We start from the raw sequence: 14,409 nt of genomic DNA, 5'->3' as shown, positions 1-14,409 counted from the left end.
TGTCGATACAATTTTCGTACCCATTGGCTCCGCGCTTTTTTCTTCTTTTTGGCAGCAATTGTACAAATAAAAAAAGAGCTAAATGCTACCGCTAACTCAGTATTCATATTCAATCTTGAAATTCACTATCTTACTTTTACCAGCACTTTCGTATATCTTTGCGGAAAAAAATAACAATAGCAAATACATAAACACTTCGAGCAGTTGGAATTTTTAATGCTCGCGCGAACGGATCGACCTATGCTCTGTCTGTTCGCTCTGCTTATTTCCGCACGCTCAGCTCGTTCTGTTCGTTCGGGTTAAAATGTTCAAGTCTGGACCCACCTATAGGTGTGTGGAACCCAGAACGTGTCAAGCAAAGTGTCCTATTTTTTATCTCTCTTTAACCAAGATAAATCAATAACGAACCGTGTTCTCTCTCTCTAACTGTCATTCGCTTGTCAAACTTTGACAGGCAATTTTGGCCTTTATGTAAATATATACAAAGAGACGATTTTTGTATGTAGAGGAGTTGGCTTCATACCTAAGTATTGTTATTGATTTTTCTCTAGTTCTGATCAGTGATTTGGCGTTCTGGCAAAAATTCTTCCTGGAACCCAGATATCTCTGGAAAAGGGGTGGGATATAATTCGCAAATAATCCCAATAAATTCGCGTAAGTTGCAGCTTTTAAAAAATGCCAATGTTTAGTTGATTAAATTTTAAAGGATTAAGGGAAACGCTGAGGTAAGTAGTTTAGAAACATTACCTTTTTGCATACTATGCATATCCCTATTTAATAGTCAGTAGACAAATAGCAGTTCTAGTAAACTTGAATAGTTTTACTCTCGGTTTTACCTAAAATCTATTTAATTAGACTCAGTATTTAATTGGCATTATGTCAGATTACAAGAACAATACCTAATATCAATCAATGTACATCTTTTTATATCTATCACTTCACAATGTCAGGTAACAAGTAATACATTATTCTCAGATATATCAGATCGTTATGGTCAGAAACTCCATATAGAAATATCTAAAGAGAGTAAAAAGACATTATTTATAAAGAAACATTCATACACAGAAAACAACATTAAGAAGTTTAATGATCTTTTAACACATGAATCCTGGGAAGATGTATATAACTGCACTGAAGTTGATCTAAAATATGATTGCTTTTATAATATTTTCTATTACTATTTTAATGTAGCATTTCCTCTAAGTAGCCACAAAATAAAGGATCCTGATAAAAAATGGGTAAACTCTGAAATTAAAAATTATTCTAGTCATATTAAAGATCTGTATGTATGGTACAAGGAAACAAATAGTGAGGCAGCTTATAATCAATATAAAAAAGAAAAAAAAGAATATAAAAAATTCATTTCTTAACTATAAAACTTCTTTAAATGAAAACAAGATTATCTGTTCAAATAATAAAACTAAAACTGCTTGGACTATTTTCAATCAATGCTCAAATAAGTCAAAGTCATCTAAACCTGTCACCCTAAATTCTAGCAATAATGAAATTATTAAAAATGTGGATGAGATAGCCAACATATTTTTGAAGAAATTTAATGCTTCATCTTTTACACCTTCAATTTCTGGTTAATTGCCTAAAGGAAGTCACATCCCCACTATTTTCCTCTTTCCCACAGATTCAAAGGAAGTTCAGCATATTCTATCAGCCTTGCCAAATAAATACTCTGCTGATCTTGATGAAATACCAATAAACATACTCAAAAAAGCTAGTCACCATATAAATGTGCCTCTAGCTCACATAATAAATGCCTGTCTGCACATGGGAATCTTTCCATCTAAATTAAAAAAGGCGAAAGTTCTTCCAATTTTTAAAAATAAGAGTAATTAGCAGGTTGTAGAAAACTATCGACCAATATCTCTCCTTTCTTCAATATCAAAAATCTTTGAGCGAGTCATTTATATCCGTATTATGAACTTTTTAAAAAGGCAAACTATTCTTTCAGATAGCCAGTCTGGTTTTAGGCCCAGACCATGGTTGATTTTCGACACAATCAACCATGGTCTACTGCTGTCAATCCTTAAAAATTATGGACTGAGGGGAAACTGTGCCAGACTTATAGCCTCTTATTTAGATCAGAGGGAACAAACAGTTTGCCTTGGCTCTGGTAATGGTACATATGTTTACTCAGCATCATCCTTGGTGGTACAGGGAGTGCCTCAGGGTTCAATTCTAGGCCCAGTACTATTCATATTATATGTAAATGGTCTCAGTGAATGTTTTTCAGGGTGTTTCATCAACCAATATGCTGATGACACTTCCATAATCTTGTCAGAACATCTGATTGAAGAACTATCTGTCAGAGCTTCTTAGGTGGTAGAGAGGATGCAGGAGTGGTGTGACAATCATGCTCTGAAGCTAAATGCTGATAAAACCGGGCTACTGACATTCTCCAAAACTTTACCTCAAAATTCCCTACTATTAAAGTGTGAAAAAAAGTCTCTTCGAGAGGTAGCTTCCTTAAAATTCCTTGGTATACAAATTGACTCCTGTCTCACATGGGTCCCACACATAGACACTCTTGGCAAAAAACTAAATAGTTTCTGCGCGTTAATAAGGCGTCTACAAGAAGAGCTTTCCCTAAATTGTCTAAAGCTACTTTACTATGCATCGGTCCAATCTCTAATCACTTATAGTGTGATGTTTTGGGGATCTTCAACTGTCGCCGTGTCAGTCTTTATAGCACAAAAACGCATCATAAGATGCATGCTCAGACTCACACCACTAACGTCTTGTAGGACTTATTTTACTAAGCTTGGTCTACTCACTGTTCCAGCTCTGTACATTCTTATGTTAGCTATTTTTGCAAAGAAACACCTGCATCTTTTTCAAACTAATGAAGATCATTATGCTGAGGGTATGTCTATTGTGACAAGGGGGAGAGCTGAACTGAATGTCCCAACTCATCACTCTGCCTTTTTTCAAAGATCTCCTGCCTTTGCTGCTATTAAAACATATAATAGATTACCTCTCGCCCTAAGGCAAGAGAAAAATATCATGAAGTTTAGGAAAGACACTGCAAGGTATCTGTTGGGCAAGTGTATCTATAGTTTCGATTTACAATTTTAAATGTGTATTATGATTAATATTAAGGATTTGTTTACTAATTTATCTATCTTCATAATGTATCATACTTGAGATACAAGTGGTAGGGTAATGCACCCATTATTATGTCCAACATTATCTTTTTGTTCTTACTATTTTTATTAGCAGTATGTACTGTGTAAATGTTATAAAATTTTAATTTTGTTTGTTTTGTGACTTTGTTATTGTCTATTTTAATTAGATCTTGAAAGCAATAAAGAAATTATTATTATTATTATTATTATTATTATTACAATAAATTCATTATTAATTAAATAAGGCTATATAAATGTCTCCAGCAATATGCTATTTCACAGTTTATCTGTCAAAGGTGCAGCTGATAAGCTCTTTTCCTGGAGGGAATTATAATATAAATATCTACAAGTAAAAATATAACATTTCTACTTACTCTGTCCTGCAAAGACAGACATAACTCCAAATAGCTTTAATACCATTGTAACTTATTACTTCTCTTAAACAACAGTGTGTGCTTTATGGAAATTGTTACAAACTAACATTATTTCAAGTAATTAAAATGAGTCAGTCATATTCAAAAATGGATTTAATCTGCAGGGGTCATAAAGACAACTGCAATAACAGGTGGCAGAAATATTTAGCATTATTCCACTTTGTTGGGGACTAAAGAGATAATATAGGACAATGATATTAGCCAAACAATAATTTTACTTTCCTAGGTACTAGACAATAATAATGTATGTATCATACCATATATAACACACATCATAAATATTCGATACAGTGAGAACTCATAGTTTCCCAAAAACTGGAAAATAGCTAATGTTTTGCCTCTGGCTAAAGTTAATAACCCTACTGAAGTAAGTCAACTAAGATCAATATCAATTTTGCCAACTTTTTCAAAAATTTTGGAAAAAGCTATGGAAACTCAGATAATCAACTATGCTAAAAGACTTAATATTGACCACAAAGCGTACAACTTTCAATTAGATTTGTGTGGTGAATTCAAGCCAAATGTAGAGTATGTAGAATTATATTATGATTTTAATCTTGCAGATTATGATGGCATTAATAATTACTTGTCTGGAATTGACTGGACTACAATACTAAACACGACTGATATTAACATAGATGTCTCTCAATTCAATCACATTTTAAACATGGCAACAGCCCTTTTTGTTCCTCTCAAAAGATATAAGACATCTGATTTTCCCAAGTGGTTCTCGGGTGAACTTAAATATCTAGTTACACAGAAGAAGATTGCTCACAAGAATTACATCAGTACTCGTGATCAATCTGATTATATCATTTTTTCTAATCTCAGGGCGAGGTGCAAAACTTTAACGAATATTTGCTACCATGATTATATTTCAAATTTAGACCAATTACTGTGTACTGACCCTAAAAGCTTTTGGTATCACCTCAACAGTAGGAAGGCGGTAAATAAAATTCCAAATTCAATGTATTATGGTGATAATGAATTTTCTGGTTGCGAACAGATAGCGGAGGGTTTTGCCCAGTTTTTTTCAACTGTCTACAATACTAATATAAATAAAAATAACAATTATTATATGGGTCAACAGGTGGGAGAAAACATGACAATTCCTAATCCCCAACTGTCTGTTGGTTTGATTTTTAATAAAATTTTAAAATTAAAGGTCAAAGTTTGTTCAGGTCCTGATGACTATTTTTTACAAAAATGTGTCTGTACTGTTTCTTGCCCTCTATTCTTCCTTTTTCAGAAATCCCTTGGCTCAGCACTCTTTCCGTCAATATGGAAGCATAGTTTTGTGGTACCAATATTTAAATCAGATGATAATGACCAAATAGGCAACTATATGTTTGCATCCAGTCGGCCATTCCAAAACTGTTGGACAGTCTTATCTACGGCCAAATTTATTTCTATTGCAAGGAGCTATTGCTCAATCAGCAGCATGGGTTTAATTTGGGCAGATCTACGATCACTAACTTGATCTGTCAGCAGGATCTGTTGGATGCCTTGGAGAGGGGATGTCAGATGGATGTGATTTATACAGACTTCTCCAAGGCTTTTGATAGAGTCGATCACAGAATCTTGCAGGAGAAACTTAGAGTGTTTGGTTTCTCCAATCATATAGTTGTCTGGTTCGCAAGCTTCTTGTCAGGCCGGACTCAGCAGGTTAGATTGGGTAGTGCTAGATCCAGCAATATCAATGTATGTTCTGGTGTACCTCAGGGTGGACACTGCTCACCTTTGCTCTTTAACATTTTCATTAATGATATAGCTACATGTTTTGAAAATAGTGCCTTTTTATTGTTTGCAGATGGCCTGAAATTTTATAGAGACTCTCAAAGACCAAATTTTGTTACAGAATGACCTGAATAGGCTAAATGATTGGTGTGTCAACAATATCTTATTCTTAAATGTAAAGAAATGTAATTATATTAGTTTTTACAAAAGAAGTAAAAAAGTTGTAACATCATACAATATAGAGGGAAGCCCTGTTCAGTATTCTGATACAATCAAGGATCTTGGCATTTATTTTTACGATCATTTAAATTTTAATATACACATAAATAAAGTAGTGGTTAGGTCCTCCAGGGTTCTGGGTGAAACTGTAGAGAGCTATCAGTCGAGACCTGTAAGAGAGTGTACATGTCTTTGGTGGTTTCTTTATTGGAGTATGGCTCAATGATATGGTCGCCCTGTTACATGAACAGCTGTCTGGCCCTTGAAAGGATTCAGTCTTTGTCTATTTAAATTAAATTTGGAAATTCCAAACGATCATGTTCATGATGATGCATGGGAAGTGCTGGCTATGACAACATTGAGAGAAAGACGTATTCGTGGTGATTTAACGTTTGTATTTAAGCTTCTTAATGGTCTGATTGTATGCCCCCACCTTCTCGGTAGAATTAGCTTCAATATCCCCTCAAGACTCTTGAGACAAAACCGACTCTTTGCTTTGCCTTTTCACAGTACCAACTATGCCAACACTCCCCTATTAAAAGAACCTTAAATATTATCCACCATGAGGATATTGAAGTTGTGGGCATTGGCTTGTCTAGTTTTAGGAATCAAATTAGAGGGATTGTGTAAATTCTTCTGTTGGTTTGCCTGCAAAAACATATATTTTGTATTTTAGCTATTTTAAGTTATGGTTAGATGTAACTATTGAACTTTGTAATATTCTTTTTTTTGTAATGAGGTTGATCCCGTCTATTAAATAAATAAATATTATTCCTTCCAAACAGTCGGGATTTAGACCCCGCTATCTTTGTTCAACGGCACTATGTGATATAGTGGACGATATTGTCACTTCTCAAGATTCTGGAAATGCAACTGTCTTGATACTATTAGATTATTCAAAAGCATTTGAAGGATCCTAATATCTTGTATGCGATTTTAAAATAAATAGGCTTTAAGGAGGCTTCATCTTTAATTAATTCATTTTTGTCAGACAGAAAACCGTGAGTTTGCCTTGAGGGGAAAAAATCCGAATTTTTTAGTGTCAAATCAGGAGTACCTCAGGGTAGTATACTTGGCCCACTTCTGTATTATAGCATATATACCTTTAACATTGCAAATTTCTTAAAATATTGTAAATATCTTCTCTATGCAGACAATACTCAAATTTATTCATTATTTATACCTAGTTTAGCTGCATATCAACAGAACAAATAAATAATGACTTAGGGGAATTACTAAAATCTTTGGAAGATCATTTACTGAAAATAAATCCTGGCAAATCGACAGCCATTCTATGCTGCAATGAAACTTATAAAAACCACTTACAGAATAGTATAAAACTTAAACTAGACAACATTATAATAGAATTTAAGGACTCAGTTAAAAATCTAGGCTTAATATTGGATTATAAATTAAAATTTAAAGAACATATTACTTTTTGTTTAAAAAAAAGCATATTCGATGTTGAAACTAATTTATTCACATAGATATTATGTATCACAAAAAACTAAGGCTATGCTCTGTGAAACACTCGTTTTATCATTTTGCTAATCAGGTATATGGGCATTTTTTGGACAGCCTGGACATAAAAAGGGTTTAAAAAGTGCAAAATTACTGTCATATTTGGCATAAGGCGTAGATAAAGAATATCTCACAAACTGTCCAAAATGGAATGAGCTTAAAATGAGTGGACGGCACAATTTACATTCAGCAGTATTTTTTTATAAAATTATTAAATTTTAATGTTCTTCATATCTCCACCGCACAATTAAATATCGCACTGATGTTAATATCCGAAATAACATCAATATCCGAAAATTAAACCTTTTAATTATACCACCTCATAAAACTGAAACATTTAAGAAGTAATTTATTTACCTATCAAATTGCCTCTGTAATTAATAAATTGTTTTTTTTTTGTTGCTCACTGCTTTGCGCCAATGTATTTTTTTTACCTTTATGATTTTTTCCTTTGCTCTAGCAGCTGCCTCTTTTTGGAGGTCAGCTGATGTAGCTTTTTATTCCGAATAGTTCATAGTTTTATTATGTATTATTTCATTTACAAGCATGTATATTTGGGAATAAATAAACCATAATTATATTATTATTATTACGTCGCACCCCCGCTAAAAAAGTGTCACAACTCAAAAAACATTGTTTTGAGAAAATTGATTTTAAAAAATTAAATTCACTTGAAACCTTTATTTATCGCAGTTACTATGACAAAATACAAGTTAAATGTTATTTTAGTGTAAAGAAAAATATAATTAGTTTTATGTTACTGGTGCAGTGATTTGTTAAAAGAAATAGTTTTTTTGTAATTTTTAGTTTAAAAAAATATACCCCAATATTGTGACACTTTTTTAGAACAAAATACTATTTTGACTTTCAAATGAAACTAGTGAAATATAAAAAAAACACAATAAAGAACTTTAAAAAAAATATTTTTTTATTACAAAGAGTTATAAAATACTGAATAACAACTCGGAATGTGATTATTATGTAACAAATTTAAAAGATCTTTTTTCTTGTTCTCTTTAATGCTAAGTTCACTTTTGTAGGCATGTTGTAGAGTATTTGGTATATTAATATTTTTTTTTCTTCCATATAAATCTACTTGCTTAAACTCTTCATCTTTATAGGATGTTTTATAGTAAAGAGTGGTCGGATTATCTTGATTTAACTTAAAAACCTTTACTTCGGTAATCTTTAAGGATTTAAAGCCTGTCATACCTATCTCGTCACACAGTGTTTTAAGTGAATAAAAATCCGGATGACGCGAGTTCATTTACATGATATGGTTCTTTCCTTTTTTTTGCTGTACGAATAATTTGTGCATACTGACTAGGCACGTAGATAGGACCAGATCTTAAACTTTTCTTTACAGCCTTTTCAATAGTTGAATGAACAGAATCTCCTTCACTCTGACTATGCCCGCTTATTAGATATTTTTGAGTGTATTTTTGGGTATTTGGACAGAGCATAAATATACATCGCAACTAAAAATCTATTCTTCTGCTGCCCACAACAATTATCCGAAAAGAAAACGAAGTCAAGCCCATCTTCACTTTTGGAAGTGTCCAATTTTTTTTTTTATAAAATCAATCACACATGAACCAATCTCATCAGCTCCCCTATTTCCGTGCCCTTCATACCAAAAGTAGCATTCCGTTAAATCTGTTTTTAATTCAGACACAGTAAAGTTATAATAGTTCAATTTTGATTTGTAATAGAAAACGGACGCAGTTCCTTGAGGAACAGGAAGAACTGGTTGCAGATCATAAACTGACACCACGTAATTGGGACTAGCTTTTTCCTTTTCTTGGTTTTTTTCATTTCTTGATAAATCTTTTTCTTCTAAATGCAATAAATATTTGCTTTCCAACTTTTTCTTGGCATCCCCTGTAGCAATTTCATAAGCATTGCACAATTCGCAACAATCTTTTCTGGGGATGAAAAAACTTATATTAAATTCAGTGTTAAAAATTTTTGAGAACATCACTATATTTGCGTAAGGTAGATTATTGTCTTGACATTTTTGTTTGTAGTCATTAAATTTTTTCCACTATCAATGTGTTCCCTAGTAGTTTGCTTGCGAAGTAATGACTCTCAATACGTGCAATCGAGCGAATTTGCTCACGAACTCCTTCCTTAATCGATGCATCCACTTTTTTATGGCTTTTGTGTTTACCTCTTAAATCTACTTCTAGGAACCCTTTTTCAACTTTGTCGACGACTGTTCTTGTAATTCGGTTATTAATATCCAGCGTAGCCATAAAGAAAAATTTGCATACGCGGACTGGATCACCATTGACATAAAAATAAAATGCATTATTATGTTCTCTAGGTTTTTGAGCGCTGCTATACCTGTAGGCTGGTTTGACGGGTTTCATGCACTTGTGAATAAAACTTCTTTGCCTATTAATATCTCTCAGAGCCCAATATTTTTCGAATATATCTTGTCTTATATTTTTATCTATTTTATTAGAGAATTTCAGCCGGCATTTATCACCACAAGGAGGTCTAATACTTCTGGCTTTTACATTTGTTTGAGATTTAGATCTTGAGGTGTATGCTTGACCTGAGTTCCATAATTTCTTCACTTTATTGCTTAACCATTCTTATGTCAGTGCTACTCGCTTCTTTCCTCTTTTTTTAGGCTTGAGAATTTGAGTATTTACTTCCTGAGTACCTCCTGCTTGAGGAGCTGTATCTTGAACGTTTGCACTTTGAATATTTGCTACTAAAGTGTTTGCTGTATGAGAGTCTAAAAGTTGAATTTCTGACACTTGAGTATTTTTTGCTTGATTTTCTGGTTCTTGATTACCTGCCTCTTGACTATTAACGAATTCAGTGTCTAATGCCTGGCCAACAACGTTTGAACTCGATAAAGAAACAGTGCAACTTGAATTATTACTACAACCCGAACAGGAACTACTACTTGATCCAGAAGAGGACGAACTTGGCGAACTAGAATCACTGCTATCATCAGATTTATAGTTAGGATCCTTCACGGAATCATCATCATTAGCGCTAACCAAGTCCGACATTTGAGCATTGTTTTTTAGTTCTGGTGAAAACTCAATACGTGGAAATGAAGTGCAAGGTTTATTATTGTCAGCATCCTTGGCCGTATTATAATTTGTATTACAGTCAAAATTAGGTGCAGCATTTTAATCTTCGACGAACTGTATTTCAGGTATTTTTAAGATTTCGTATCCTAAAAATCAAAGAGGCATTATTATAGCTAAAATACAAAAGTTATTAGGACTATAAAACTAATAATTATCCGCTATCTGCATGTATCCGTAAACTAATAAAATACTTTGACAAGCAAAAAGGCTATGTAAAAGATTATTTTTAATTAAGTTACAAATTTTGATATGCGTTTACGCATATTACGCAAAATTTGTAACAAAAAAGTAAAAGATAGTTTATTTCACTTTAATGGTTTTTATTTTAATATTATATTAAAAAGAGTTCAACAGCTTTATAGGTCACATATAAATTATTAAAAGATATTTTTTGAAAACTAAATGACATTGTTAGCATTGTTTTTCAATGTTCTACTAAGACTTTATATTACTCTGATTGCATTTTTATATTCACTGGTGGATCCGCCGAATCCATCACACATCGACCAATCCATTTTTATGTTGTATTGAATGATATGGATAACAATTTTTTATAAAACCGGATTGGTGATGTGGTGGTGGGCAATCGGTGGATCTATCAGTGAATATAAAAACGCACCCTCTTATTCAGACATGCAATTATTTAATATCAGCTGACCTGAATTCAATGCTTGATTTGGCTCTGATGCATTATGCTCTGGCTTCTTATCTGGCTTCTTCTCCAATGCGAGAGATATAATTCTGCGTGCTCGTGAGCTCGACATTGCGTATTGGTAAGGTGTCACAAGTTTCTACAGAAAAAAAATAGAAACACTAAGTAAAAATTAAGTATAAAGAGTGTCCATTAAAAAAATATCTGTTAATAATTCAAAAAAAGTGTCATATTTAAAAAAAAAACCAAGATTATTTTGAAATCGTTGGCATTAATTCTAAAAAACAGTCACATCTAAAAATTAGCGCAATTAAATTTAAATATTCGTACTTACGTTTTCAAAAAAACCGACACAACTCAAAATGCAATAGTATTTCAGGGAAAACAAAAACACTTTTTTAATTGAACTATCCGAAAAAATAGTCACAACACAAAATATAACAGTATTTTATTGATTATAAATATCAAATAAATCTAATAATTCTCTCAAAAACTGTCACAGTACGAAATGTGACTCTTTTCTCAATGAAACTCAATGCGCTCGCTGTTATAATAAAGTCAAAATTAACACTGTTGTGGAATTCACGCTGCGCTGATGTTGGCAACAAAAAACCGTCACATCGCCATCTCGCGGTAAATACTTAAATACTAAAATATAGAAGTGACGCTTTTATGCAAGATAGAACAAAATATTTCAATATTTGTTGCATGTTTATCTCAATATTAACGGTTTTTGAGTTGTGACACTTTTTTAGCGGGGGTGCGAGTATGAAAAGCTCAAAATGGAAATTCTAATGAAGAACATTTTTTGCATATGACAACCTTTGTAGTAGATTTAATGACATTTGTTTAATACTTCTTTTAACATTTTAAATGCACTTCTAATCTTACTGTATTTAATGTAAATAGAATAATGGATAAATGTAAAGTACATTTTTCTAGCTCAAACAACAATGTCTGCTGCTGGTACCCCATCTACAGATCCTTGGGTCATATTAGCTCGTGAAAGAGCTAGATATGAAGAGCAGTTTAAATCTTTAAAACCCAATAACGGAGTTATTACTGGAGATCAGGCCAAGGGCTTTTTTTTGCAAAGTCAACTGCCTCCATTGGTTTTGGGGCAAATATGGTAAAGTATGAGTATTTTTGACATATTGTATAAACTATATTTTTTAAGCACAAATATACAGGTTGTTATTTAATACCTAAGTATCTGATATTTCATAGAGTGATTTTTTTAGTACTTTTAAGGTAAAAAGTTCCTATACATATGTGGTGTAAAATACTTTGTTTTTAAGATAAAGATTGTCTAAGGATTTATTTATTTATTTTTGTTTTTTTCTGCAGAATTTCCTAAATCATGCCAATTTCTGAACTAATGTTGGAACTTGAGGGTTTTTGGACATGAGAAATTTGAATTTGTTCTTAATATTACTTGTAAAGGGATATATTACTACATTAGTTACATAGATATATTACTTAATATCGTAAAGAGGAGTAAGCGCCAAAAAATAAAAAATAAGGTTTAAATTGGATCGAGACCTACCTATACGTATATCGCTGCTTTCCGACAAGAGTGGCACAATTCCAAATTTGTCATTTTTTAGTAGAGGCAATTAAAGTTTTTTCATAATTTAATATATTTTGCTACACAACTACTTTTTAATAAACGTTAAAGTTGAGTTTGGTTTAAAATATTTTAAGAAATTTATTGATGATACAAAATAGTCATGGTTTATTTGATCATCTATCGCAACTAAAGATTATTATAAAATTCTTAATAAAAACGTGGCACAACATTTTTTGCGATCAATGAAAGTATACCTTTTTTCTTAGCCTCCGGAATTCCAGTTTTTTTATTGAAGGCATGTTTCAGTTCTATCTCATTAAAATCAGTAGACGATCGTCTAGAAAACATATTTGCACGAAAATATGACGCATATTTGTACGAAGTCTTATAAAAAAAGTATCCAATTTCCTTTTTACGTACTTCAAAAAGTTTGATGTCGGATGTTTCACTAGATCGCTATTTTCATTTTTGTATAATTCTTTTACACCCATTTGCTTCGATAAATCTTTTAGATCGTGGAAATCGTCATGACTCATTTTTTTTAACTACATAGGGTTGCCCAGTTTTTTTGGCTTGCCTTATTAATGTCACGTACTGATCAGGTGCGTAGATAGTTGCGGACTTTTTATATTTCACAATTTGTTTTTCAATCACTGAGTGTACGTTATCAGCATCATTTTGGGTATGTCCCCTAATTAGGTACTTATGAGTTATTGAACTAATATGCGGCAGTACTGATACAGCGTACAGGTAAAATGCAAATAAACATTTATTGAATATAATAAAAGCAATTGTCTGTATAAAATGTTACATCAATCATTTTATTTTTTTCAAGGAATGCCTTTTCCTTTAGTCCATTAAGATAGTTCCAGACGCATGAGCCAATTTGGTTAGCCCCTCTATTTGCCTCACCCTCATGCCAAACATAACACACAACATCATTTTTTGTAGAGCTGACAACAGTCAAATTGAATACATTTAACTTGGATGTATAGTAGAAGGAGGAGGCATTTCCAAGAGGGCAGGGTAGAGTTGCTTGAAGGTCATAGGACACAATAAATTTGTTTTCTGCCTTGTCTTTTTCTCTCTCTTTTCGACTTAACTCTTTTTTTGTTAAGTGATTTTTATATTTATCTTCAATTAATTGTTTTCCTTCTTCCGAAGCATTGATCTTTTTTGGGAAAAAAGAATCCAATGTTAAACTCTTTTGTAAATACGTCGTAGTATGTTCGGTACGAAGTGGACTCTATATTTTTATCTTGGCACCAAACTTTATAATCCCTGTGAAGGTCAGTAATAGTTTTGATCCATCTATAAATTCTCTCTGGGTATCCGCTCGACAGTAATGACTTTCTATTCTAGGTATCAGGTTCATGTGTTCTACAATTCCTTTCTTAATATTTCTGTCAACTGAATGGTGATTATCATGTTTTCCCCTAAAATCTTCTGTTATAATCCCATGGGTTATTTGCGATTCTTGTTTTTCTATTATTGTTCTCAATGTTCTTGTTGTTATTGATAAGGTGGCTATAAAAAGTGTTCTGCAGACTCGGATCTTTTTCCCATTTAGTTGAACATAAAAAGCGTGATTTTGACGTCTGTGATTTTCAAGATTTGAATATTTATATTTGGGGGAAATTCCCGTCATTGAGTTGAGCAACAAAATCTCTTTGCCTTTGTAAGTTTGCTAAACCCCAATATTCCAGAAAAATACATTGTCGTGATTCTTCTGTTATTTTATCTTTGCATTTGAGTCGACAATTATTTTTGAAAGGAGGAAGTTTTTTTTTCATCACGAGTGACTAATAACTTTGTTTTAGTACCATCTTCATTTTTAGTAGTTTTGACCGATTGGTAACTTTTTCCACTGTTTTTTAGTTGCTTTGATACGTTTTTCTTCCAACACTTGTTATTTAATTCCCTTTTTCTGCCTCTCTTTCTTTTTTCTGATTCTCCTTCACCGTCTTCCCTTTTTCTTTTACTTACATCTTTGCAGGTTTCTTGCACATTATATTCAGATGATGAC

General features: G+C 32.5%; 1 protein-coding gene and 1 long non-coding RNA gene across 6 annotated transcripts in view; one reads left to right on the top strand and one right to left on the bottom strand.

Annotated features, from left to right (window-relative positions):
- Positions 1-482: 482 nt before the first annotated feature.
- Positions 483-14,409, top strand: part of LOC126743900 (intersectin-1) — a 133,104-nt gene continuing 119,177 nt past the window's right edge. For 2 of the 5 annotated variants that reach the window (XM_050451194.1, XM_050451202.1), the window contains exons 1-2: positions 483-725; positions 11,756-11,942. In XM_050451194.1, coding sequence (XP_050307151.1) covers positions 11,767-11,942 — 176 coding nt within the window. In that variant the 5' untranslated portion in view covers positions 483-725; positions 11,756-11,766. The remainder of the gene's footprint in view (positions 726-11,755; positions 11,943-14,409) is intronic. The other 3 variants (XM_050451170.1, XM_050451186.1, XM_050451177.1) reach the window with 2 other exon arrangements.
- Positions 8,718-11,350, bottom strand: LOC126744281 (uncharacterized). Its single transcript, XR_007663099.1, has 3 exons — positions 11,148-11,350; positions 10,820-10,952; positions 8,718-10,247 (listed from the first exon to the last, which is right to left on the bottom strand). It is a non-coding gene; the product is annotated as an uncharacterized LOC126744281 (long non-coding RNA).

The sequence above is a fragment of the Anthonomus grandis genome, chromosome 1, assembly GCF_022605725.1.
Source record: "Anthonomus grandis grandis chromosome 1, icAntGran1.3, whole genome shotgun sequence".
NCBI classification, from domain to species: Eukaryota; Metazoa; Arthropoda; class Insecta; order Coleoptera; family Curculionidae; genus Anthonomus; species Anthonomus grandis.
This window is presented reverse-complemented; position numbering and strand designations above follow the sequence as displayed.